This window comes from Vanellus vanellus (assembly GCF_965231255.1).
Source record: "Vanellus vanellus genome assembly, chromosome: 2".
In the NCBI taxonomy this organism is placed as follows: domain Eukaryota; kingdom Metazoa; phylum Chordata; class Aves; order Charadriiformes; family Charadriidae; genus Vanellus; species Vanellus vanellus.
The window spans coordinates 57,283,952-57,311,422 of record NC_138906.1 but is presented as its reverse complement, the minus strand read 5'-3'; the positions used below and the strand labels follow the sequence as shown (position 1 = coordinate 57,311,422).

The following is a 27,471-nucleotide window of genomic DNA, read 5'->3' as shown; positions in this document are numbered from 1 at the left end:
GGTATCTTTCCTCTCTTCCTTAGCTTCTTACTGAAGCTTATTAACATTTTAATGTAAGGTTAGAATTACACTTTTTCAAATATCCTTTTCTATCCCTTTGGTAATTATTGCACCCCACCTTCCAAAGGTTCATGGATCTCTGACATATTCTTGCTCACAACCCATAACTTCAGCAAAGCAGTGCCAGCAATGTGCTTGCATCACTTACGCATAGCACTTTTCTGCACTACGCATCACTGAAGATGGGTGGCTTGATCTGCAATAACTAAAACTAATTTGCACCAAATGAAAAAAAGAAGTACAGGTAAGGTGTTATACATAAAACCACGATCACACAAATAATATATAAGGCAAAAACTGAGGGATAATCAGACAGTTAAATAAGCCAACATTGTAGACACAAGTCTGTAGCTGGAAACCTCTCAGGCTCGTTGCCTAAAAAGATAGCTGAGACATCCTAGTCTCGTGCAAAGACCAAGCCTGCAATCCTAATGAAGCATTTTCCAGTGTTTCCTGCTGTTGCACAGTAAAGTTGACAAAAGCATGCAAAACGAGAGGTGCTAGAAACAGTACTAGTTCTCCATAGAATGTCAACCACGTAAAATACAATATTCAATATTACATTTAAAACTACTCCACTGGTGTCATCACCATAGTTGCATACAGAGAGGCATCCTTTCACAAAGTCTGCTCTGCTTGGCCATTAACAGCAACAAATACAAATAATAAAATACTGACCCAACTAAAGAGGAAAACTTAAATTTCCATTCCATTTACATTAATTCAAGCAGGAGAAAAAAAAAAACAAGACTGCCTTTAACTATAACTTTCACTTTGACAAGAAAGAGCAAGGAAGGAAAACGTAAAATCTTAAAAAGGGTAGAAACATGGTAGTCTGTAAAACCCCAAGTCTACAAGCAGAAGTACAAAGACAAAATACTTCTAGCTCTGCTAGTTCAGTGACTTGTTATATTGTGTATATTATTTGAAAGTAACTTAAGACCTCAGAATACAAAGCTAGAAAAACTCCAGTTATAGCTACTAATTTTTCAAGATCTAACACGCTGACTAGTCCTAGATTTGGTAAAATGACGGTCAATTTCTTGCAACCACAACCTGCTGTCCAGTCAGGCCAGGCGCTGTTGTGTAGATATGCTGTAGGTACACACCGTGTGTGAATTCAGAACTTCTACATTAAAAATCCCCACCGATTCTTGCCCTGTAAGCTGAGAGAGGAAGGTCTCAGCTGTGGGCTAGTTCTGCAAACCAAACTTCTGCAGGGGATGGTCACAAACACAAAGGATCCCTCCTTTTGGCAGTAGAGGGCAGTACCAGACACAGTTACAAATTCACACTACTACAAGCTACACAGACATGAAAAACAAACAAACAAACAAAAAAATTGAAGACCTGTGTTTAGATTTTGGGGGCTTACCTTCTCCAGAGGACAGTGAGTGCTGTCTCTGAGAAATGGCAGTAAATTTGGACGATCGTATTCAGCATAAAGGCTGATCTGTTTCTCATGGTATCGCTGACCTTTGTGGTGGTCTCTCTTGAAAAGCTTGTGCAAATACTAGGAATCAAAAGAGAGAATATCAGAACACAAAACCACTTAGGCAATGTTATTTGTTTTCTGACAATAAAAAACTACTCCTAATTTCCTCAGGAATTTGATAACACATACTAAAAGGCACAGGGATTAAATCCTGATTCAAAAGACTAATTTTACATTTTTCTCAAGTACTCTCATCACACCAATCTCCAAAACCAGCTCTATAAAGCAGGTGTTCAGCAACAGTTAAGAAACTGTCCTTTAACCTTCAATGAAACTACTGGATTTTGAATTTTACAGAAAACTTTGGACAAATATGTCAAATGAAGCATTTTGATTATCTAGATATACTTCACCATTACAGATTCCTATAGATCAAATTTTTACCACATGAAGTATTTTAAACAAAGTACCTCAAAGTATAGATACTGGGGCAAAGCTCCTTCTCTGTAGATGAGCACAGAAAAGCATTGAGAATCATCTGGAGAGTCACTTTTACGCAAACGGAAGCAGGCTTCACACTTTGAAACTGATGCAACCCTTCCATAAACTGACAGTCAGTCAGTCGTCTTTGCAAAGCTCTTGGGCTGCAGGCTGCACACTTCATAGAGCTGCTTCCTATAATCAGATCTCTAACACATAAACCCGCTCTCCGCCAGACTGGTGCCCTGAGCCCAGCTTGTACACAGCAGCAAGTTAAACTTCCCTCCCTAATACAGCCCAAGCCCATGGTTACACGTTACGTATTCCATTGACAGCACACGTTCAAACCGAAGAGGTGCTTCTGGAATAGCAATGTGGAGCCAAAGCCTTACAGTGATATTGTAATTCAGCACAAACAAGAACAATACTGCAGTGTACAGAAGTCACAGCTTGAGAAAGGCAAGCAGTTCACTGTCTCTACGGATCATCAAAATATGCTTCAGAGTTGCATCCGACATCCAATCCCATTTTTGTGTAGGGAAAGAGGAGGGATACAAGCAAGAAGTAATTGACCAGAGAAGACAAGTGTCTGCAATGCCATAAGGAATACCTCAAGGTATGTTAACAAGTAAGCAGTATGTTCTCAAGTTCTCAGAGGTACGCGTTTTAACATTATTTTACTATTGTAAAAATGCTATGGCCATGTTAAAAAATGGATTAGCACAAGTAGCCACTTTGCCTCTGAGGATTTATAACATTTTAGTGTCATGTGCACTTTGACAGGATAACCTCATCTGTAAGAGATATGCCCAGCAACGAGTTTATTCGGCTCAACTTGAAACCAACAGAATATAGAAATATTTACCACATGCTGTAGCTCAGGCCTGTTCTCTAATTCTTCAACCACTCTGTCAATCTGAAAGAAAATAAATAAAACCCAACAGATTAGCAAACTTGTGATGAAGATTTACAGGACTGAAAGGACAGGTAATAGAAGCAAGCATTGGACTGCCATGCCATGAACTTGTTATACTCACGGAAATTTTATCTTCGTTATCCAAAAGCATGTCTACTGCTTTCTAAAGTAAAGAAAGAGAACCCAGTTAAGAGACAGGTACGTGTATTTTCTCACAGTCCATATAGCATTATGTTTGTTCACTGATGGGTATCAGAGGAATATTGCAGACCTACTCTTTTCAGCAACATAATTCAGAGAGCAGTTTGCATAACATCAGCATTCCCCAACAGCACAGCATTACAGGAGAACACATCATGTATTCTTCCAGAATACTCCTCCTAAGTTTCCACACTAATACCAATCAATACTGTGCACTTATATTGCAGGTGAAGTATGCCCATCGAATCGTGGGTCACAGAATACCACTGTCAAATGATGTAGAAATACTGTTTGTCCCATTGCTAAAGGGAACTGCAGGTGATGGCTGTAGAGGAAACACACGACTCAACTTCCCTTACAATTGGATTCCTCCAAGCTATCTGCACACCGACACCGTAACACAAGCAGACAAAATCATGTAAGCAGAGTGGCCATCGGGATTCTGGTTCTGGTTCCTCTTAGAAGAGCAAACTTTGCTTCACGTTAAAAAAATACAAACCCATAGATTCCTGATATGATTTACTCTATCTAATAGAAAAAGAATTATACTCTTTTTTTCCCCCATGTAGTTTAGAATGGGCATACCAAAGATTATCATCTTTGGTACAGATGGCTCCATATTGTAGCACCAGTGCTTAAACAACCACTGCACTGAAAATGCAGATCCACTTGGTTTCTTCCCAAGAATCATACCAAAACTCATATGCTGAGGTTTTATAGCCAGCTGGGAAGAAAGAAGATTGAATTCAGCACAAAACACATACTTCTTATTCTTGGAATTTAGGTTAATAACCTTGCAAATTTTCAAAAGCAAAATAAAATAATATTTGTGAGCATAGGTCGCGTTTTCCTCAATCCCTCCAGTAATGGGGGGAGATTTCAGAAGAAACAGGCAAGCGCAGGATATCAATACTTGGCTCAACAACTGGTGCCTCCACCAAAACTTTGGGTTTTTAAACCAAGGAAGAGCCTTTGAGACACAAAGTATACTGAGGCCTGATGGGATCCACATGTCCCAATGGTGAAAATGTGTCTTTGGGTGTAAGCCGGTGGGACTGATTGAGAGAGCTTTAAACTAGAATTGATGGGGGAAGGGGATACCAACAGGATTGCAGTAGGTAAGCCAAGGGTCAGCATGGCATCGCCTGGGGGTGGCAATGCTAGTGGGACCACTTACACTACTCCTGGGAGCACAAAGGGCTCAGGAGCATATCTGAAATGCTTGTACATCAACAGCCACAGTATGAGAAAGAAACAGGATGAACGAGAAGTGCTGGTCAGCTTCCAGCGCTATGATATCATTGGTATTAGTGAGACTTGGTGGAATAAGTCCCACAGTTGGAGTGCTGGGATAGAGGGCTACAGGCTGTTTAGAAGGGATAGGCAAGGCAGGCGAAGTGTTGCACTGTACGTAAGGGAGAGGTTTGATAGCACAGCCCTTACAGTTAGTGATGATGTGGTTGAGAGCCTCTGGGTGAAGATTAGGGGGATGGAAAACAAAGGAGATGTTGAGTGAGCATCTACTACCAATTGCCCATCCAGGATTGTGAAGCAATTACGAGAAATTTCTGGATCAGTAGCCCTTGTCCTTATGGGACATTTCAACTTCCCAGACATGAACTGGGAATTATCAATACTGCTGTGATGAGCAGGTCTTGAAAATCCCTGAATTTTGTAGGAAATAATTTCTTGTTCCAAGTACTCAGCAAACCCACTAGGAAAGATGCCCTCCTGCTCGTTCTTTGTGACTGGAGAAGAACTTGTGGGGGATGTGATGGTACGCAGCTGTCTTAGCCACAGTGATCATGAAATTGTTGAGTTCAAAATTTTCAGTGTAATAAGAAAAAAGCAGGACAGCAGAGTTGCTACCCTGGATTTCAGGAGAGCAAACTTTAAGCTATTCAGGGAGCTATTTAGCAGTATCCCCTAGGAATCTGCTTTTGAGGGCTTAGGAGTCCACAAGTGCTGGTCACTTTTGGAAAACCACCTTTTAAAAGCACAGGAGCAGGCAATCCCATTGTGTCCTAAGTCAAGCAAGTGGGGCAGAAAACCAGCTTGGCTGACCAGGGAACGCTGCTTGGAAGTCAGGAAGAAAAAGAAATTGTATGATCTCTGGAAGTGAGGTCAGGCTTCGCAGGAAGAGTATAGAGCTGTGGTTTATATATGCAGGGAGAAGACACGAAATACCAGCTCAATTAAACTGGCCTTGTTTCAGATAACAAGAAGGGCTTTTAAAAGAGGAGGTCTAAAGGAAACATTGCACTGATACTTGTTGAAGATGGTCACCTGACAAATAGGGATGAATTAAAAGCACAGACATTCAATGCATTTTTTGCCTGAGTCTTTAATAATACTGACAGACCTTGGGCTGCCCGGTCCCCTGAGTCGGGGGACCACGACTGCAGGAACAGTGACTTTCCATTTGTGGACAGTGAAATTGTAGGAGACTAGCTGTACCAGTTGAATGTTCACAAGTCCATGAAGCCTGATGGGATTCAGCCCAGAATAATGAAGGAGCTAGTGGATGTTATGGCAGGATACCTCTCAGTCATATACAAAAGATCTTGGGAGCCTGGGGAGGTCCCTGCTGAATGGAAGCTAGCCCATTTTAGTCCAATCTACAAGAAAGGCACGACAGAAGGCCCAGGAAACTACAAACCTGTTAGTCTAACCTCAGTTCCTGGAAAAATTATGCAGAGGATCATATTCAGCGCTATTGAAAGACATTTAAAGAATAGTGCAATGATCAGGCACAGTCAACAAGGGTTCACAAAGGGAAAGTCCTGTCTAACTTAGTATCTTTCTATGATAAGGTCACCTGCCTAGTGGATGAAGGGAATACAGTGGATCTAGTTCATCTGGGTTTTAGCAAGGCTTTTGATACTGTCCCTCACAGCATCCATCTGGACAAGTTGCCCAGCTGTGGGATGAGCAGGTACACAGTGCACTGGGTGAAGAACTGGCTGAACAGCAGGGCTCAAAAGGTTGTAGTGAATAGGGCTACATCTGGCTGGCAACTGGTCACCAACAGTGTTCCTCAGGGCTCAAATTCTAGGGCCAATTCTGTTCAATATTTTTATCAATGATCTGGATGCAGGCGTTGAATGTACAGTTAGCAAGTTTGCTGATGATACTAAACTGGAAGGTGCTGTTGACTCTCTCGACGGACAAGGGCTTTGCAGACAGATCTGGTTAAACTGGAGCATTGGGGTTTAATGGGATGAAATTTAACAGGCTGAAATTCCTGACTCTGCACTGAGGATGGGATAATGCCGGGTACAAGTCTAAACTGGGAGCTAAGCAGCTGGAGAGAAGCCCTGCAGAAAGGGGTCCAGAGGTGCTGTTTGACAGGAGGCTCAACAGGAGCCAGCAGCGTGCCCTGACAGCCAAGAGGGCAAACTGCATCCTGGGGTGCATCAAACATAGTGTAATGACCCAGTCTAAAGAGGTGATTACTCTGCTGTATTTAGCACTAGTGCTGCCTCACCTCGAGTATTGTGTGCAGTTCTGGGCACCACAATTAAGAAGATTGTTAAGGTCCTTGAATGTGTCCAGAGGAGAGCACCAAAGCTGGTGAAGGGGCTGGAAGGCATGTCCTCTGAGGAGCGGCTATGGACTTCATGCTCATCTAGTTCAGAGAGGAGGCTGAGGGGCTCTCTACAGCTTCCTGAGGAGGGAAAATGGAGGGGGACGTGCTGATCTCTTCTCCCTGGGATCCAGTGCCAGGACGCATGGGAATAACTCAAAGCTGTGTCTGTCAAGGGAGGTTCAGACTTGACATGAGGAAACATTTCTTTACTGAGAGGGTGGTCAAACGCTGCAACAGGCTTCCTGGAAAGGTGTTTGACACCCCATGCCTGTCAATGTTTAAGAGGCATTTAGACAATGCCCTTAACAAAATGCTTTAACTTGGTCAGCCCTGAATTGGTCAGGCAGTGGGACTAGGTGATCATTGTAGCCCCCTTCCAACTGAAATAGTCTATTCTATTAATTGACTGCAATGAAAGAAAAGTGGCAAGTACATTTAACATATGCCTCACAATAAATTCACTGCCTCCTTTCTACGCTTATTAATAGCATTATTTGATTAGAAATGCAAAAAGAACATCATCATGAAAGTCTACTTGATAATCACAGCAATGATCTAGCATCTGGTATGCTTCTCACTGTGAGTGATACTCAAATGGACATACAAAGGAAAAAAGTCATCCTTGTGTCAATTATTTCACAGTCAATGCAAACATCTTCCTTACCTCAGAATGTATCCAGACACAGCAAACACCCTCTGTCTCAACACTATCTTTAGCTCATTTATTTTTAATCTGTTAAAATAGCTCTAGTGGAAAGTGAATATAAAATCATTAAGATCACCATACCTCTGAATCAAAATCCATGAGCAGAACAATTTTGTCTCTGATAGAACTAAAAAGATTGTGCTTGTGGATCAACTGGAAGACGTCTTTATGCCTCAGTGTTAGGTAAATTTCTAGGGCTCTGCCATAGCGCTGGTCATAAGTATACCTAATAAAACAATGTTATAATACATGTGATCTTACATATCTAAAAGTAGGAATATTACCTATGAGGGAAAATATAAATATACTCTAGGATGTAAAGCTTGTCAAGATGCTACTTGATTTGACGAATATCTAAATATTCGCTGTGATTCACTTTTGTTAAAAGGAAATAAAACACCGGGGAACACTAATTTCAACTCTGTTGATACCAGCCACCACATTTGTGTTCTGACCTGTGGTTCTCTGCATTTTCCTTTTCCTGTTTTCAAACCACAAGGGAAGCCACACAAAATGCTAACTTTTCTGATTTTGGAAACTAATTGGGACTCTCTTCAGAGGTAAAGCACTTTGTTCTCTTAAAACTTTGGGACAGACTGTAACATAGCCATAGACAGTAGCTTTTCTTTCTTCAAAGAAGCACTATGAAAAGAACTTAACATGGGAACCAGGCTGAGAAAACCAAAGAGTTTAATCCTTGTATGATGTAACCTAGAACCCGATCAGTTTTGCCACATTTTCCAGCCACATATTTCCAGCCACGCAGTAAACTTAAATATACTACTTTTGAAATAGCGGGGAAAAACCAACATTTTATTTTCCTCTGGGTAATTCTGAAATGCACACTTCACAAAAGAGTTTTCCTCTGACAGCATAAAGAGGAATGCTAGCTATTTGCTTTGGAAAGAGGAGTAGCAAATCCGATCTTATACGAAACTCTTTGCTTTCATACTCAGCATACACTTTATAAGGAAGGGAAAGAATTGCTAGGCTGTGCAATCAGCAGAGTGGAGAGCAGAGAAAGCTGATACTCTGTAGACTGCCATAAAGCAGATATTTCTTTTAAAAGATTTAGGCAGATATTTATAAACTATAGTATACTATTTCAAGCTGACTTTTTGTAACAGGAGGTTAAAATTGTACTCACAATTCTGCAAGTGTTCGTAGCAAAGTCCTGTTCTGGGGGTCTTTCTTTAGGTGATCCACTACAGCTTGAACTATGATTGTGTTGTTGTAGAGATCTCCAGGCCACTCTTTTATCAGGGTTGCAAACCCCTAAAAGTATAAGAGATTGTAACAGAAAGAGAAAGAACTGCCCAAGGAACATTTCAAAACATCAAAGCTTTGGCTAAGCCTCTGAGATGATACCTGCTGTGCTTCACCTCTAAGCCACTTTTACGTGCCCACAGACGTGCACAGTGCAGAACACAGATTTTCCTTCTTAGGGCAATGTTATTAAGATTCATGAAGCTGGGTCTCTTTCAGGTGCTGTATGATTTGTGCAGCACCTCGACCGCTTGTGCTACATTAAACAAACTGAAAATAATAGTATTTATAATAAGTAACCAATCTCACAGTATTTGTGTGCTCTGAATAACATTCTACCTGTTCTTTTAACATCTAAACCAAAATTCATCTTTTTAACCTTTTCATTATCATTAAAATGTCCACTGAAAATCTGTTTGAATACAACAGAGAATTTGCTATCAGAATTCCACATTGCTGAGGGTGTTTTGCTGGCAATAGATATTACATGTGGACACGTCAGGCTGCAGTACCTCATAGTCACTCTCCAAAAACTCATGCAGGACCATTTCATAGATCAGAGGTTTCAAAACTGGATCCCGTCTGGGCAAGTAACGACTAATTGCCTATAGGAACAAAGAGAATAAAGCATCAGAAGAGGAACATGCAACGTCCTGGCACACTGATGATAGAAAAAGGAATTGTGGTGAAACAAAAAAAACAAAGCTACGTGCAAAACATGGCTCCTGGTAAACACTGGAAGTGCTGTGTATTCATATCTGTAAGCAGTATCTGAAAGTTACTTACTTTAGGATTGCACACATTGGAATTGCATTACATACCTGAAAGAATTTTTCGTTAGAGAGATAGTAGTAAGATACTAGGTAGAATGAGAGTATCAGCCATTGCACTTAGAGAAGTCTGAATATTTACTGCTAGTCGTTTAGAAAATAAAATCCACAAAAGAACCCTCAGAAGAAGGTAGTTTTCAAAATCCATTTTGTTCAGTCTTGGTCTTATATCTTGTAAAAAGGTATAAGCATTCGTTAGTTGAAAAACACGTACTTTTGATTTATGACTTACTGAGGTCACTAAATTTTATGAAGAGTTCTGTTTTGCCAGCTATTTTTACATACCCAAATGAAAATTAATTTGAGAATACATCTCTCCACGGAAAGGGTGAAGGTGTGTGATCTATTGCTCTATAGGAGGTGTTAAGGAACTGCATTCTGGCAGGCAGGAGATGAGATCCTGCCAGAATGAATCGGCTCGTACCCTGGAATTTCAGCACAGCATCTTATTAGCACTACTATTCCATGCAACTAGAGGCCAAGGTTATTACTGCCTGCCGAAATAAACCCTACTGCTGCCAGCTGTGTTGGGACTTTGGGGTTTGTAGCTGAAGGCCCAATAATGATGAAATTCCTCCAAACATGCAGAGATGTTGCCTGTTGCCCACTAATGGCACATGGTGCAGTAGCATTTTGTTACTGACGTTGCATGAACAAAGCAGGAAAAATAACATTTCACTACATCTATTTTTTTCAGTTTTACAGACAGCAGTGACTATTCACAACAAAGTCTCCTAGTATTTAGATCAAAACAATTGCCTAAGTTACATATTTCATTAGTCTTCCATCCATAGTTGAAAAAGGAGGTAAAAATAAGAGACCAATAAAAAAGCAGTGTTAATGACTTTGCAAAAATTAAAAGTTCATTGCTCACAGGAGACCTCTTCTCTCCCCACGTTCTTTGAGCTTGGCCAGTCTTTGAAACGCAGCGTGCTGCCAACATCAGGTCCCACCGTCTGTCACAGAATTTAATAGCTAATTCAGGGCACAGTCTTGTCAGCTGCCTTGAGGAATTATATTCCTGACCCTCTCATAAAAAAGCCTCTTCCAACCATAAAGAAAGCAAGCTGGACATCAGCTGGAGACTCGAAGGGAGAGGACATTCTCCAATGGCTGTTTTCATACCTACTTTCTACCTTCCTGCCACCTCCTCAATGAACAGCCTTGCCCGACAGGCTTTGCTGCAACTCTTGGCTGCGGTTCAGCCTCACAGCGAGCTGCGGAGCGGAGCAGCTGCCTCGTTGCATGGGGGCCAGGCTGCCTCACGAAGGGAATCGCTCCTGCCCCAAGTCCCACTGCTTTGAAGGAAAAGTGCAACCACCTCCTGCAGTTTGGCCCCCGTGCTCAGCAAAGACTGAGGAGCATGCAAGTTATTTTTAAGCCTAGGCACAAAGGTGAACTAAGGTGAACAAAGGTGAACAACCTGTGCTGGAGGTTACAAACTCTTCCTATTTTAATTTAAACGCTAGTTAAGGAGCGAGGTCAGACAAAAAGCTCCAGAATCAGGATGCCTTTGTATCAATGCCTGAACCATGTGGGGAAAGTGACTTCAGATAAAAAGAGGATACTATACACAAAAATATTTTCTTCCTTTTTTCCTTCTTAAGACTTTCTTTCAGACTTTTGATCAATAGGTATAAGGGCGGGGTATATACAATAAAATCGATATAAAAGTTGACATGAGATAGCCTAAAACATCTCACCAATAAGCCTAAACCGCAATTATTTATTCCTCAGAGGATACCTATGAGATGAAAAAGGCTGTTTGGGTAATGTTGCTCTATGCTATGCCCACCACAGTCAGGCGAAGTCTTTCATGTGTCCTCCAGCCAATATTTGGTCATTAAAGCATTGCTGCTGCTAGCTGATCATCCTGCACCCCTGCTGAAAGTCACTGCTGTCACAGCAGAATCAACAGAATGGAGCACATCCCTCATGCCACAACGGCCAGCACTCAGAGCTTGGCATCTTCCTCCCAATCCACCTTCCTCAGCTGTTTGAACTGAGACATTGGATTTTACACTGAAGTAACTCGAGCACAAGCACGAAACTCCATCAAGCCACTGCTGCTGGAGGAGGAAAGGAGCAGATCGTTGCAAAGCTCTAAAATCTTGAAACTGCCATGACAAGGTTTGCTAGAGGACATTCACCAAAGACAGGAGAGACATCATGATAACAAAATGGAGCCTCTGGTACCCAAACAGGACCTTTTAGTACAGAACACTCAGAAAAACCCTAAACCCACAAGCAAACAAACACACACATCCCACAGGCTTTGACATTGGGGTATCACTAATTAGTCCCTCTGCAGGAAGGGAAGTTTAAAGCTTTAGTTTCACTGCCACCTCAGTTACTGGCAAATCACTTTATATTGTAAAAGTCAGATTTCAGGCAACTGCTTATATGCGGTGCAAATTCCTTAAGAAAATTCCCTTTTGAAATACACTTTGTCTCCAAATCTCAAATACAGTCTCCTCATCAGGGCTTAAAGCCATTATAGCCCAGTTACACTACTGTGTTTAATACGTGCTGGTTGGGTAAATAGGTAAAAATTCCAAATAGCATACAAGTGACCCCAAGCATTTCAAGAACCACTTCATTTGGATCTGGCTTAACTTAGTTAATTCTTTATTATATTCCGGTATCTTTAGGAACTTGGGAAAAGTTATCTACAATTGCAATAGTAAAATAAGAAAGGCATCTTCTAGAACTGCAGCTTGAAGCTGAATAATGTACCTGACTGCATCTTATGTTTTCCTAAGTCCACTTTCAAGAGGCTGAAAACAACCAACTGTTTAGAAAGGCAGTAATTTAGCAGAGATGTTTTTGCAGCAAACCTGCAAATATTTTTATATTTTACAGTCTGCTGGATGACATAAGTGGAGACAAGAATAACATCCATTCCAGACACTCACATCTAAAAAAACCAAAATAAAGTCAAAAGGACTGAGAAGCACTCTATCAAAATTTCACCTGTACCTGCACTCAGGTCCTTTATTGGATTGAAATAAAGAGACAGAAACATGAGATTTCATCTTCCAAGGTGGCAAGGAGTGCACCGAACCACTAAGAACTCATACAAAAGGCAAGGCTGTTCTCACGTTGGTGTGGCTCTAAAACAAAAGCCAGACATTTCTCAAAACTGTAATGCTGAAACACTTTCGCTCTTTGAACAGAATTAAACAGTTCAAAACCAGCAAGGGACTGCATGCTGTGAGATCTTAATAATGTGTCCTTTTTGGCTCATTGCGTTTGAATAGGAAGACATAAAATTCAGAAATAAATGTAAATGCGTTACACCAAAGGGAGTGTGCATAATGTTTTCTACTGGTTTGGCAGTGACAGTGCTATAGCCTTATATCCTGGGCAATTTATTAACTGAGAATCTCACATTAAATGTATACCATTATGGTAGCTGGCCTGCGACCAGGGAAAATACAAGACAGCAGACTGCTCCTCTTTCTTGCCACCATTTCTAGTGCACAACACAGGTTTTCCCTGTTGCTTTGCAATTTAACTATTCTTTCCCACTTAAAGCTGTGGCTCTATTGCAAGGCATGTGGATTTTCGGGAAAGGCTGGTGCCCACAGAGGCTATGTTTCTTAAGAGTTGGGGTAGGATTTTTCAGGACATACTGGAAAGCAGTAAAAAGTAAATGGGAAAGACGTATTTAACTGTGAACATCTTTGCATGTTAAGGCCTTGCGGGTGGGTCTTTTACTTGGGGGCTGTCAACAAGTTAAAAATAGGTAGCTGAATACCTGTATGTGCTATGCCTCCAACCTCATTTTGAGGCTTGTTAACATATATACATCAATCTGAAAGACAACTGCACAACTAGAGATCTGGGGCAAGAATTTCAAGGGCAGCGTTGTATCCTGCTACCACACTAGGGCCTTTAAATGTGATCCTTTAGACACTTGGTCAAAACGTGCGGGAAACAGCATACCAATTACTTGAGTGCAGAGACAGAAATTAACTTACCTTAAGCTGACCTATTTCTTTAAACTTGTAAACTTCAAATTCCCAGAGTTCTGTGTTTTTGCCAAGAATTTTCTGGCACTTTCTGGAAAGAAGATGAAAGGGAAGAGAACAAAAGTAGGTACATGGCATAATACAAATGTGACAGCATTACTGCAAGGATTCCTTTCTTCTTTCTTCTCCCTATCAAGACATTTTCAAAGGTGACTTATTTGGGCAACCATTGCTTCAAGCAGAGTGTGACTGGTACTCCTCCTTTCAGATCTTACAATTTTGTTGCATCCAAGAGGACTTAACTGCTTACTGTGAATTCACCCTTATTGATTAGGGCCATATGAGCTTTATGAGTGAAGTTTTTAAATCCCAGCTGAGAAAAATCAAGGACTTCAAAAGATATGCTTACACTTACTGATCCTTACTTTAGATACCCATATTTGAAATTTTTGTGTACACCCACATAACCACAAATTATTTTCTGATGATCTTACATGTAGTAACACACTAATAAACTTAGATTATCAACATCCAAAGAAAACCTCAGTTTTGAAAATCTAGTGTGACTGAAAAAAATCAAGGCTGACTTTCAAAAATATATATATATCAAGTCTAGATAAACTTTAGAAAGTAACTTTTGCATCACTATAGGCAAGAAAATATAGGGCACAGTAATACATCTGTATGCTTTGAAATTTCCGAAGCTCCAGACCACACAGAAAATCAACATGACAGAATACTTCAGAATCAATAATTTGCTTTTGCTTTTTCCTCACATACAGACACACTTTAGCCAGCAAAGAAAATCTTTAATAGTAAGTTACCGAGCAGCCAGGTCATACTCTCCTTTCTCCACTAGGTGATTTATATAGGCTAAGCCAATATCCTAAAGGGAATAAAAATAAAGAATTAGTTATGAAAGTTTGAACGTCAACTACTTGACTGCCACAATAGCTATTATTCCAGCTGTATGCACTGATGTTAAGTCAAGCACCAGGCCCTAAGTTAGATGCAGGGCCTGCAGAACAGTCAACACGAAATACCTGCCTACACCACTCATGGATTCACATTAAGATGCTCTTTCAAATAATTCTCATAACCTCATTGACACTTCATTGACACTGAGAATACTGTGCCACCTCTACATATTAAGGATTGTTCAAAACACATAACTGATCATTCAGTGTGTGCATTAGCTATCTCAAAAAGAAAACCACCAGCCATTGTATGACACACTGTCAACACAAAGTTTGCAGGGGGGAAAAATGTTGGTTTAGACTATAAATCCTAGTATTGCTCCGTAAAGTAAAGGAAATGCCAAGAATTTAGCAAAATTACTATGTATTATTACATAATAAATTGCCCTTTTCAAGAGTTTGTCACACAGGTCAGCTGTAAAATTTTTCTTGTAGGTGTTTAATATATTAACATTTTGGTGAAACAGCCATGCCTTCTGCTGTAATCTCAACACTGGTGTCAAGGTCAACACAGGCTGGCGTACCCACTGCATAACTTAAGAATCACATCACTAAAAACACATTGTTTCCAGAAGAGAAATAAAGAAGAAAAAAAAAAAAAGCTGTATAATGATTGTTTCCTACAGAAATAAACATATGGGTCTTCAGGTCTTCTGATGGACAACACAAATTTTTTTATCAATATCAAGGACAGTACTGAGTGGAACAAAATATGAACAGAGGTATCCAACAACTTTAACTGGTCAAGCTACTACAAAGTTTTTTAAAAAAAATAATAAAATCATATAGGTACACCAGATTTTAGGATTTCATTCCACTATAGGAACCACCTTTGTATTTTCAACTTCACCATTCTCAAGAATGAAGATTTCTGGCAGCCCTTCTCTTGCGGGCCAGTTCCCCAGCAAGCAGAGAAGACAGTATAAAGAAAGGAGTTGTAGATCTGTGGTTGTTTAGGTCCCTTGCATTCTGCTCAAGAGGTGCAGAGGGGCAGTGTTCATTACTGCAACCTAAAAAATCCTCAAGACCACCAGACTTGTCAGGTGGTGAGTGTGGTGTCAATGGTTTGATCACTGCTTGGCAGTGAGAGCATGACTTGCTTTAAATCCCTGTATCACTAATCCTTCACTTAGGGCTTCATGTCAACATTTTTTCCCTCAAGGCATTCCATGGATTCTGCATTAGAGACCACTCAACAACTCTGCTTGTATATACCCACACTGATTTTCACCCTAGTGGAGCAAATTTCTGCAAACCAAGAGAAAAGATTTTTTTGGGGGTTTGTTGTTTTGTTTGGTTTTTTTTTTTTTTTTCCCCTAATGTATTGCCAGGAGCTCCTTTAAGAAGTCTTTACATATTTTGCAAGGGCCACAGAGCAGCTAAATCATACAAACTCTGTGACAGGGGATGGCACGCCACTAGGTCTTGATTCAACTTCTGGACCGCACAAGAAAAAAAGAATTTTTAAGACACACATAATATATATGCATATAATATGCATACACAGTGTGCGTATTATAGCAGTAATCTGTCTTAAAAATTAAACACATCTTCTAACATACTGTACTTAAATACAAACTTCCATTTAAAGAAGCAGCAGTATTAATGAAATACCAATGTGTTTACACTGAGGTCAATTTAAACAACAACAACAACAAAAAACCAGAGCTAAAATTAGCCATGCTTTTGTGGCTATTACATTATTCCTCCTTTTATCTTGAACTCAATACCCTTTTTTGCTCTGTGAAGGGACTATAAACATGGGAAATAACTATACAGGAGAAAAGGAGCTTAACTATGTAAAATAATGAGAATTGCAAAGCAACATGAGAGCTAGACGTGAAACTGCAACTGAATTTCAATAGCATTTAAAAGGTCTTCCAATTGCACCTTTTAAACTCCTGCCAAAACCCTGTCACATATACAAGGTAAAAGTTAAACAGAAATGTGTCACTCCCCACCCAATCTCTAATATTGTAATACTGTGTGTTACTTGAAACAAAAGCAAATTTAATACAAAAGTAAGCAAGAGTAAAAACAAACAAAAACCCTATCAGCAATCAGAGAAGTGGAATTCTCTTCTTTTTAATGTCAATAGCACCTTCATAAAATCCAGATTCTTTTGTGTTTCACACACTAACATTCCTGTTCTGCAGCTGAAACCAAGAAATCGAATGCTAGTTGGAGTATGCCTAACAGCTATTGTCTGGTGCAATACAGAACAGGGAACATATTTGTAGCATCTCACAGCATTCTAAAAGAAATCAGATATTTTGTTTTGAATAGAGGTTTTGAGACTTACCAAAATCTTGTGCTTTTTTATGGTTTTCTGACTGATCTCGGCTGCCATCAAAGCTTCCTATATTCAAAAAGTAGAAAACAGAGATACTAGCCAAATACACAAACTTTCAATACAGAAAGCTCTAGAACTGCATAAATCAACTATTTTTCAGAGTAGGGTGTTTGAAGCACTAGAATTTTTAATGCTATGGTTGGATGAACAGCTTTGAATTCATACTCAAACAAAAGCAGTCAACCAAAGAGAAAACTACTTTTGTTTCCATCTGGGTTCACTCCACATTACTATATTAGAATCAAATCACAAGATTACAATGAAACAGACAATGCAATCGCATTGGATCATTTTCAAATGAGAACCCTTCACTACCAAAACCTGTGAAATAAAAAAAAAAAAAAAAAAAAAAATCACAAAAGGGGGTGGGGAAAGGCTACCTTTCACTTCCCCAGCCCAAAAGTCTTCTCCAGTCAAACTGATTTATATTTAAGTGCAATTTGCCGTTCTTCTACTTCTTTCAAACGTACAGAAACAAAGCTGGCACTTTTACAAACAAAATGAAACCTTTAACATACATCATAACACACAAGCTATCTACTACCTTGAATGGCTTTCAGAAAGGCACGTGCACAGCTGTCACTTGCAAATTACTGGAGTCTTCAGGGACCAAATGCTGTGATTTACATAAACTGCAAAACTGCACTCATCATATGAGTTTGCTATTCAGATGCAAAAGCATCCACAAGGATTTAAACAGATCTGCATGAAGAATACCATGACTGCATTAACAAAAGGAATATGTGCTGAATGGCCTTCTTGCCTTTTTTTTTTTTTTTAATAACAGGCACCCAACAAATAACACATAAATAAGAATTTGCAAGATACTTTATGCATCATAACAAGTGTTCTAAGTCATTAACTGCAGGACATCAGAATCCAGAATGCTGGGTGCATGTTGATATTGTCTGTAAGAATTTATCATTGTTTTATGTGTTTAGACATACATACTTAAACACACCAATATTTACGCAACCAAATACTGAGGTGCCTTTTCCCAAGGGAGCTGTATACCCTTGTTTTTTAATATTGGCTCTGTTTTTTTGTGAGTAACGCTACTTTCAGCACCAATACCTACAGTTCGATCCCATATGGTTTTACTCTTAAAAGCTTCAACACCGAAGGCAAGTAATGTGGAGCAACACACAGTACCCCAACACAACATTCTCGTTCTACAGTGGAAGCGATATAGAATGGGAAAATTCTAATATTGCCCACCAAATGCATTTCCCTTCCCTCTTTAGTTGGGATAGATCTAGAAAAACATCCACGTAGCTCATTAGTTAACTGTTCTCCTGCTTTAAAGTCAAAACACAGCTTTAATAATTTTCAGTGACAGCTAATACATTTCATATCTGATGCTGAGAGCAGTATTCACAACATCTAATTCAGCTACCTCACTTGGGTGCAATTCAGATGAGTTGTTTCAGCAGGAAGACGAATTCTCCAGAGTGATGGAGAGATGTATAGTCAACTCCTACCCTTCACAAGCATTTAGTCAATGACTGTAGGAACAGAAACTATTCAATCCAAATGACCTAGCAAAGTTCATCATCCCACCACAATTTCTAAACCAGGAAAACCTGAAGGAAAGAATGTTGTAAAAATTACTTCGTATTTCTTCTTTTCAAGAAGCCAGTCAATGTGGTCATCTTGGTCCCGCTCTTTAGCCACAACCACATCTCTTGGGCTGATGATATAAAAAAGTGATTCACCTTCCGAGTACTCTGCAAATGCATACACAGTTTTATTATTATTATATTTTCCTTAAGTAAAGCCCTGCTTTTTAGTACACCCTTGAGGGGAATTTAAAAAGAGGAGATGCAAGGAAGACAGCAAGGCTACTCCCTGCAGAACATGCTTGTTTGGGAAGCTATATTCTCCAATAAATTAAAACTGGTTTAAATGGCAAAATAGCTTTCAAAAAAAAAAATCACTACAGCTTATTGCAAATTCTGATTCATCCACTATGTGTAAACTTTATGATGGTTTAGAACACATTATTATACTTTTAGAGGACTATTACACTACATAGCCTGCAATAAACTTATCCTCCCCATCAAGGTCAAGGCCATCAAAAGCATAAATGATAGATGCCATAACCCCTGGGGACACAGCACATCATTACAGCAATGCATTTGCAATGCTATAAGTTAAGGTTATATGTATAATGCATTTGCTTATACCATAAGCCTTTATTTTTGAGTAAGCTCAAAGGAAAAATGTACTTAAAGGTAAAATCAAACACAAAAGATGACTGTTCAGAATAGTTTTTATTTCCACAGAACGCATGAAGAAACACCATCGATATTTTGTAGGTACAGGAAAGAAAACCATCCCCCATCTTTTTTCTGTATCTATACACACATAGAAATACACTCCTGAACTGAAAAGCAATTCACAAAATAATGCTCGTTTTAAAGCCATCCAAAAATATAGACTTGTCAGATTAACTAGAATATTCATTAAGCGTATAAGTACAACTGTGGGCATCAATGTTCTGCTTAGGGACATGTACAAAGAAATCCCAATTCCACTGATAGCAGCAGAGATGTTTTGGAGATGAGGAGGAGATATACTATATTTCTAGTGGCTTAAGGGCATTGATGTACACAAAGAGGCCTCCCAAGCCTATGATTTGAAGCATGCTGCCAGAGAGGATGCTTAAAAATCAGATTCATGGATTTTAAAAGCCAGAAGGAATGTTTCTGTGTAACACAGGCTGTATAATCTTCACCAAGGAATTCTGCATCAGCTTTGCCATGCATCTTTCTGAACTACGACACATATATCAGAAAACCATCCCATCTTTTTAAAAAGACTGGTATAGATTGTGCCAGGGCTTAATCTCCCTGCCTGTTACATAAATAAAGCTATCTTCTAGGCTGAATTTGCCAAACTCCAGTTTCCATTCATTACACACTACCATTCTGGGGCATGTTATAGGCCAATAGCTTTGTCAGTAGAGGGAAGCTAAATATCAGTGCGTACCTTTTAAGTGGATCCAGGTGCATCTTACTGTCGAAATGACATTTATTCCCTCTTTGTCTCTAAAGCAGCTTTTCCAGACACTGTATTACTCATTTCACTAGTCCCGAAGCCTGCTGTGTCCAAAGAGACACAAGAGCTCCTACGGATCACGTTCTGGATACATCTCCATCAAAGATACTGTCTTCCACAATACTGGATATTACATGAGATCTATTATTTCTGCCTTCCTCAGTATGTCTGACTTAATAGACGCTACTACAAATCATGATGTTTAAACATGCACATTTCTTTTCTTTCATGTGGCTGGTTCTTGCGGATTTCTACTTTACATTTCAGTGTCATAAGCAGTTATAGACAGTTATTCAAGGAGATGACATAAAAATGAAAAAGGAGGCCAAGTCCTTCCAAATCAAGGGTTTTTTAACCAAGTTAGGAAAAGAAAACAAAACAATATTAAGAACACCTACCTAAATGATAATCTCTACATTCATTTTCCTGAAATCCTCGTACTGTTAGTGCATCAGAAGAAATCTCTTCACAGGACTCAGGTAGGGGTTGTACAATATCCAGTCTAGGCCTTGCACAACACTCCACTTCCTAGAAAAACACAAACATCTTAGTTGCATCCCACACAATTTACCTTAGCAAGGCCAACTGATAGTCATCTACAAACAAGGCTGAAATTCAACAGATGCAAACATTCCCTAAGGTCCAGTACTTTGCACTGGGTACTCAGCTGCGAACCACACAAGTTGCAAAGTTGTGCTCCACAGAGTATCTGTAATCATGTCTGAAACACAAAGGAAAGTTATTCCTACTCTTGGCTTGCTTCCTTTGAACAGATCAGCGCAGAGAAGGAGGTTTGGACAAGACACAGGACTAACCCTTCCCCTGAGTTTGCTCACTAATATTTCTGCTATTGGTCACAGAAGTTTTCAGGGCTATCACAGATGATCATCGACCATTGCATTCAACAAGCAACAGAACAATTTGAGACGAGCTCCCAGCCGGGCTCAGGCCGCAAAGGACAGAGCTCTATGGATCAATGATATTCTGGTACCAAGATGAACTTGGATTCTTTTTTTTCAGCTGGTGTTTAAGTTTTCACTTTTAAGCATCCAGAATCAGTAGGGAAAAAATTAGTCTGAGAATAATCCAAAAACCTTGCTGTGCTGATGATCTTCAAGTACCATGAACTTTCAAGTGCAATGTAGATGGTTATGGTAAGATGACATAATGGATTTTCATCTTCTATCCAAGGGAAACTGCTGTCTGCAACTAGCTGTATTTTTAATTAAGTCAAGGTCCAAGACAATCCCTTATTTTCTACTTCTGGCTGTGAATTACAACAAAATACAGAATGAAAGAGTGAGGAGATATATAAAGTGGATTTACACAGCTCTAGCCTACCCATTCAGCAGCAGCAACTCTTGGGTCTTTTCTCAATTTAACAGTTCCAGTGCAAATAAAAGAAAAAGAAAAAATATCAAAGCTAGCCATGAGTTCAATTCTGATCCAATTTGTAACAAGTAGGAAGCTGTTGTTTGAAAGCTGTTGTTTGAAAGCTGTGAAATCGAGCACAGGAAGAACAATGTTCTCACAACGCAACAGCATTTGTAGAGAGCAGCGCTTCTGCTGCAAGTGCAGGCAGCTTCATGGAACCGAGACACCAACAGAGGGGTTCCCACCACATCAGGGAACAGACACAGCGTCAGGGAGGAGAGTACTTTTGTTTCCTTGATAGAGTTACCTAGAGGACTGAGAATTTATCGAAGTCCAGCATTCAGAGTTTGTTTAAAAGGCTAATTAAAAGCAAATACATGAAAAATATCTCTTTCCTATGTTCTATTACCATTATATCACCTGGAAATTCTCTTTTCATCCTTCTTTTCTGAAGCAGTTAGAATTACTTTAACCTTTATCAGTCACTACCTCCTTTATACCAGCTCCTTTCCCATGCTACTTCTTCATTAACAGCAGCTTCCCAATTTCCTTGCTCCCTAGCATTTCAACCCACCTTTTCCTCCCCCTTCCTTATCCCATATGTTTGCCTCTTCTTTTTTTTCCACCAACTCTTCCGCACTAGAGGACTACTGTACCGACTCTATTGGGAAACACTGCTGTGACATTATTTTTCTCCTTAATATAAATAAAAAAATAATAATCTGACATCCCGCAGCAAAGCTAGAAGCTAACCCTATTGATTTCAGCAGGCTCGAGCATTTGTTTGAACCTACAGCATTTCATTGCCTAGCAACTTGTGCACCCAGTTGCTTAAGGTTACTATGGTGATGGTTGTCTAATGCAGACATACTATCAAAGAGATGATCAAGAGCATCTGCCATTCTCGCACCGCAACTTCAAGGATTTCCTCCACTGCCTCACCTTTTATTTGGCAATATGAAATAAATGTCGGAGACAGACACGGCACTCGCCTGCGCGCAGTGAAAACAGCTGACATGAATTCTAATTTCTACCTACCTACACACGTATCTGGGTGTACACAATTAAAGGTCTTGGAAGCAAGGGAGACAATGATGCCACTCGCTCGCAATCATGCATCCCACCTGTGCCACAGTGACTCTTATTGCTTGAGTTGATCAACTTCACTACTCTTATTTCTCCTAAGATGCAGAGTCAGCAAGCCTCTCATCTGGCTAACAAAGATTCTTCATTTCTTCTGGTGCAGAAATAGCAGAAAGAAAGCAAGAAAAGGAGAGAAAAAGGGGCAGGGGGGAAGGGGAAAGAAGGAAAAAGGAGAGAGAAGGACTCTCTAGAGACCTTCTCTACCTCTTGCAAGAAATAAAGGGACCCAGATGGGACTTCTGAAAGGTAAGTCTTCAACATCATCTCCACTGACCTTATTTTATAGGTCAGAGAAGTTTCAAGCACTGTTCACTACCAGCGGACTACAAATTTTTTCACAGATAATCAGATCTGTGTGACTAGTTTAAGGCCCAACTCACAGGGCAGTTTAGTGCTGTGAAGAAACTGTAACAAAAACAATTACCGTTTTTTCAGAAATCTCCTTTACATATGAAAGTATAACAAGCTGGTCGCAGAGAGGTGCAAGTCCACTGATATAGAATTCAGTGTCGAACTGGAAAACTGAAATACAGGAAAGACAACAGATTGTTAAATAAAAGAAGGTGTATGAACTACTCCCTAAGAAAAACACATAGCTGATTTTCAGCAGCAATCAACAGCACGCAGTAGCACTTCAAAGAAATGAAGGCTCAACACATATAACAAACCTACAGACTCCCCAGCTGGATCAGCAAGATGAAAAATTACATTTAACAGATTAAATTCCATTAAAGCTTGCAAGAAGAAATGTTTGTGCTCCAGGACATGTTAGAGACAAAACATGTGAAATGAATGGTTAGCCTGATTTTCGGTAAGCATATTGAAAAAAAAGGAAGCAAAACAAAAAAAAACTCAATAAAACGGGCAATAAATAGAACATCTTCATTGGTTTGCATATTTGCAGCAAGTCATGTGGCCATAAGAGAATCACACCTGCTACACCTATTCATATGATATATGAAAACACAAAGATCTTATTTATTTATCATCACTTTAAACATCACAGGAAGATTTACAGATACCCTCATTACAAAGAAAATATAGTTAAATAGTCCCTTTTCTTGTTCACTAAACTGAAAATGTAATTTCCTAAAATTGGTCTTGAAATCAAGACAGTTATGTGATGACTATTTTGAGAAAGAGAAAGAAAAGGAGAGCTGAACTGTATTTACAAAAAGGCTCATTAAAGCAGACCTGTGCCACAGAAATAGCTGTTTTCTTTCATTCTTCTGGATTTACAGTGCAGGCATTCAACTTCTGGGAAGCCCTTTTTGTGGGCTCTTTTCTCATGGGGCCCAAAACAGGAATCAGCCAAGTGCTTATATTAGAAAAACTTATATGCATCATCATTTTCCCCAAAACAAGGTTTTAGGAGAATCTAATTAGTAATCTACATTACTAATATCTACTGTTTACTAAAATAGTTACTAATTATTTTAGCAATGCAAACAGAAAATGCAGCATAATGACACAAAATAAAGCTAATTTTCTTTAGCTAAGGTAATAAGAAGGAACAGGAGAAATAATCGTCCTCCTGCTAAAGGAGAAAAAAATACTGTCAAGTAAAGTACAGATTTGACACCTGTCTCTCAATGAATAAGCAAATACTGCTTTTCTCTTAATGACTGCTGGCACTTTGACATCACTGGGGGACCAAAGTACGGCACAAGGGTAGAGTACTCAATCTATTCTAGGAGAGAACAGGTTCACATTTGTAATGCTGTACACAGTTATTTTTTTCTAGCCTGCAAGACTGATGAGATTACTTCGACTCTGTCACATGTTGCTCTGAATGATGATTTTAAACAAACCATGGCAGAAACATCTACATAACGTACCTTAGTCCCAGTTTATAATTTAGTATTTGGCATTTTAAAGGAATATGGAAGGCAGTAGGAAAACATGGAAAAGAAAAAACAAAGTCAAATCCATAACACTGGCTAGAAGGACAAGCAAACTTTAAAAAGTGACAAGAGAAGGGTCTCAAAGGCATATAAAATATTGTGGTTTGAATTTGGATAAGAAAACAGAGTGGTGAATGATACATTTATAAAGATTATGGGGACAGTTTTAAAAAAAACATGCGTGTTTCTTTGACTTTCACTGGAACTTTAGCTCCTTTGCCAGTGAAAATGTTTTTAACATCCATGTAATGGTGTATTTACGATCAAGCAGTAGTACTGTTCTGGGAGACAAAAATAAATAAACAAATAAAAATCATCACTTGAAGTTTTGTTTTTAAATAGTGCTTAGTTTCCTTGGTTTCACTTTCAGCTTTCTCTCAGCTCATCCTCCTCAAGAGGCCTTGTTGAAACACAATGCTGTAGCTCTGCAGCTACAGTCTTGAACAAAGAATAGCTGGCATAGACAGTGCTTCTTGACCTGATAAAAACCTTTGATGCCGCTAATCAAAAAAGTCTTACTGAAAAAAAATTATAGAAGTTATAGCTGCACAGAACACTAATAGGTTAATTTGACTTACTTTCTGGACATTTTGTTGTGATCAGGGGGAAGAAAAATATCCAACAGAGAGGTATTGCAGAAATGCTGCTTATTTGAAAAGGATCCAAAACAATTAAAACAAACATAGTGTTGAAGTAAATGGGAATGACCGAGGTATGGCCACGTGTCATACATGTTTATGCCTGTTGTAAGAGAAGATGGAAGATATGCTGACAGTGGATCTACTCTATGTTCAGCATCTATGTACAGCTGTCAAAAATTAGCAGAAAGCAAAAAGAAGAAACAAATATTTTTTGTTGTTCATTAAATTAAATGTATGAAATACCCCACACTACAAAAATAAAACAATATATGCTACATTATTTAGCCAAACTCTATAAAGCAACTTCCTCTGGAATTTCAAAGATCCACACACATGCAGTAGACTGAAACTAAAAGAAGTCTATTTCGTTTAATCAAATCTCAAAAAGCAGCCCCTGCTTTTCCACTGCAGATGTATAGAGTGAAATTTAGGTTGCAGACAGATGTGTTTGCCGTTGATTTCAACGGATCCAAGGTTTCAACATCGCGTTTTGGGAAAGTAAGCAGGAACCTGAACTAGCACGCAGAGAATTAACATGAAATTTAATTTGTGGAGAAAAACAAGCTTTTTTTTTTTTTTTAAATTCCATATGATATATGAAAGAAACAGGAAAGCCAACACACAAGCTAATTTTTACCTAGCCCACTCATATATCAACTGCATCAGAGTCACAAAGCACTGTGAACTGGCCCAGCTTACCAAGAATTCTGGCACACTGTTAGCTGCTGGGGTGATGCCACTACACATTCCCAAACTACCTTTTAACCAGCTACTTCAGCTACATCTGCAAAATTTGTAGTCATTGCTGTAGGCCACAGTACAGCATACCCTTAAGTGTTTTCAAGACGGTATCTCCACCACCAGTGTTTTTACAGAGCTAGGTTATTTATGAAAAACAAAACAGAATACAAAACAGCATGTTTTGATTAGCTATGATCCTGTGCATGCAGTTGCATTTTATATAAAATATAAAAAGACTATTTTTTTTCCACAGTATATACATTCAGTTCAAGCTAGAGGACTAGAAAAGGTCCCATATAAGTATCACTTAAGCTGTCTTTAGATGGACAGAAGCAAATCACAAAGTATAAACATATATGCATGGTATATTTTTATGGAAATAAAAGAATATTCCTACTTTTAGGTGTACTATCCAACATAATCCTTGAAAAGAACACAAATCCTGTATTATTTTTTTTAACATTCATATTTTTCTCTGAAAATCTTCATATATGAAACACCTGGCCCAGCGTTTAAGTATTTCCTTACAAATTATTTCAATCTCCCACAAGACTCCATGAAAGTCTTCATATATCCAAATTTCCAGAGCAGACCTAACTGACTAGAAGCCTGAGCAAAAAGCTTAGGATGTGCCCAGTTAAAGAAAAGTCAACTGCAACTCAAAAGGAACTGTAAAATTCTGGGGAGGAGCAGTGAAGTAACCCACATGAAGGTCCTTTATTTGGGCTTAAATATCCTTAGAGCTCCCTGCAAATTTTCTATCCGTACTACTATATGTAAAATCAAGCAAAGGTTTACCTAATCATGTACATATGGCAATGGTATTTTAAAGGACTAACTTTTTCCTTGAATTTCAGTAGAAAGAGCAGTAGGGTAAGACTAAAATCGATGGCAGGTCCAATGCATCAATGATTAGCAAAAACTGGTGCTTCCAAACTTGGAATTCACACCCTCTACTATTTATAATCAAAACAGTTGGAAAAGTAATACTGAAATTTATTTTTGTTTGAGTGTTGAAGGTTCAGAAAAGCTTTGGAAATAATTTAGCAACCATTAATCAATCATTCTATATATAACTTTGAATACCACATGGCAAAGAGGATAAGCATTTTCATTAAAGCAAAGCAGGGCAATGAGAATGATACTGTTAATTGAATATGATCTCTGCACAAAAAAAAATCCAACACCTTGGCTTAAAATCAAAACTCTAAAGCCACTGTCATGAAAAGCTGCTGCCTTACTACTTGCTACTAGTACAGAATGGAAATAAGCAAGAATAATATTACTAAAACAAAACAATTTTTCTCAATTATAGTATCACACTAATCAGAAACATCAGGGAAAAAAATCTCAGTACCTCATTATGCCAGTAATCATCCATCTGGTGAGGTCTACTCTTTCAATTAAATTAGAAAAATGTTTTGTCTACTGTAAGCAGTGTTACAATTTGCTGTTTTACCTGCAGTCAGGTTGTGCATAATGTAAGTGCTACCACAGTGATGAAATCATCTTACCCCTATTCCATCTCGCACAGCAATAGAAATTATCTTTAGAAATATGGCGGTTGCTTAAGTTTCAAAGCTTCAAAGTCGACTTTCTGAAAAACTCTTTTTTCCATTACATATTAAACTGAGAAAACTTTGTTAATCAACAGGGAAAATATTCAGTAGTATGACAGTCTTGACTAGTTTTACCAAGAAATTTATAAATGATCGGTTTGGCTTGTGGCAAAACAGGATGAGCAAAAGTCTAAGTGGAATCAGCTATATAAATGGGTTAGGTTTTTTTCTTCTTTTCTCTTTTGGAAATGTGCTTTGCAGA

At 38.9% G+C, this 27,471-nt stretch overlaps 1 protein-coding gene across 2 annotated transcripts in view; it reads right to left on the bottom strand.

Moving 5' to 3' along the window:
* VPS41 (VPS41 subunit of HOPS complex) overlaps nucleotides 1-27,471 on the bottom strand; it is a gene marked incomplete at its 5' end in the record, with an annotated part of 113,483 nt that overhangs the window by 17,077 nt on the left and 68,935 nt on the right. For both annotated transcript variants that reach the window (XM_082479886.1, XM_082479885.1), the window contains 12 exons: nucleotides 1,436-1,573; nucleotides 2,841-2,891; nucleotides 3,013-3,054; nucleotides 7,469-7,613; nucleotides 8,535-8,662; nucleotides 9,166-9,258; nucleotides 13,467-13,548; nucleotides 14,282-14,343; nucleotides 16,737-16,793; nucleotides 18,399-18,514; nucleotides 20,246-20,375; nucleotides 22,789-22,886. In XM_082479886.1, the coding sequence (XP_082336012.1) occupies nucleotides 1,436-1,573; nucleotides 2,841-2,891; nucleotides 3,013-3,054; nucleotides 7,469-7,613; nucleotides 8,535-8,662; nucleotides 9,166-9,258; nucleotides 13,467-13,548; nucleotides 14,282-14,343; nucleotides 16,737-16,793; nucleotides 18,399-18,514; nucleotides 20,246-20,375; nucleotides 22,789-22,886 (1,142 nt within the window). The remainder of the gene's footprint in view (nucleotides 1-1,435; nucleotides 1,574-2,840; nucleotides 2,892-3,012; nucleotides 3,055-7,468; nucleotides 7,614-8,534; nucleotides 8,663-9,165; nucleotides 9,259-13,466; nucleotides 13,549-14,281; nucleotides 14,344-16,736; nucleotides 16,794-18,398; nucleotides 18,515-20,245; nucleotides 20,376-22,788; nucleotides 22,887-27,471) is intronic.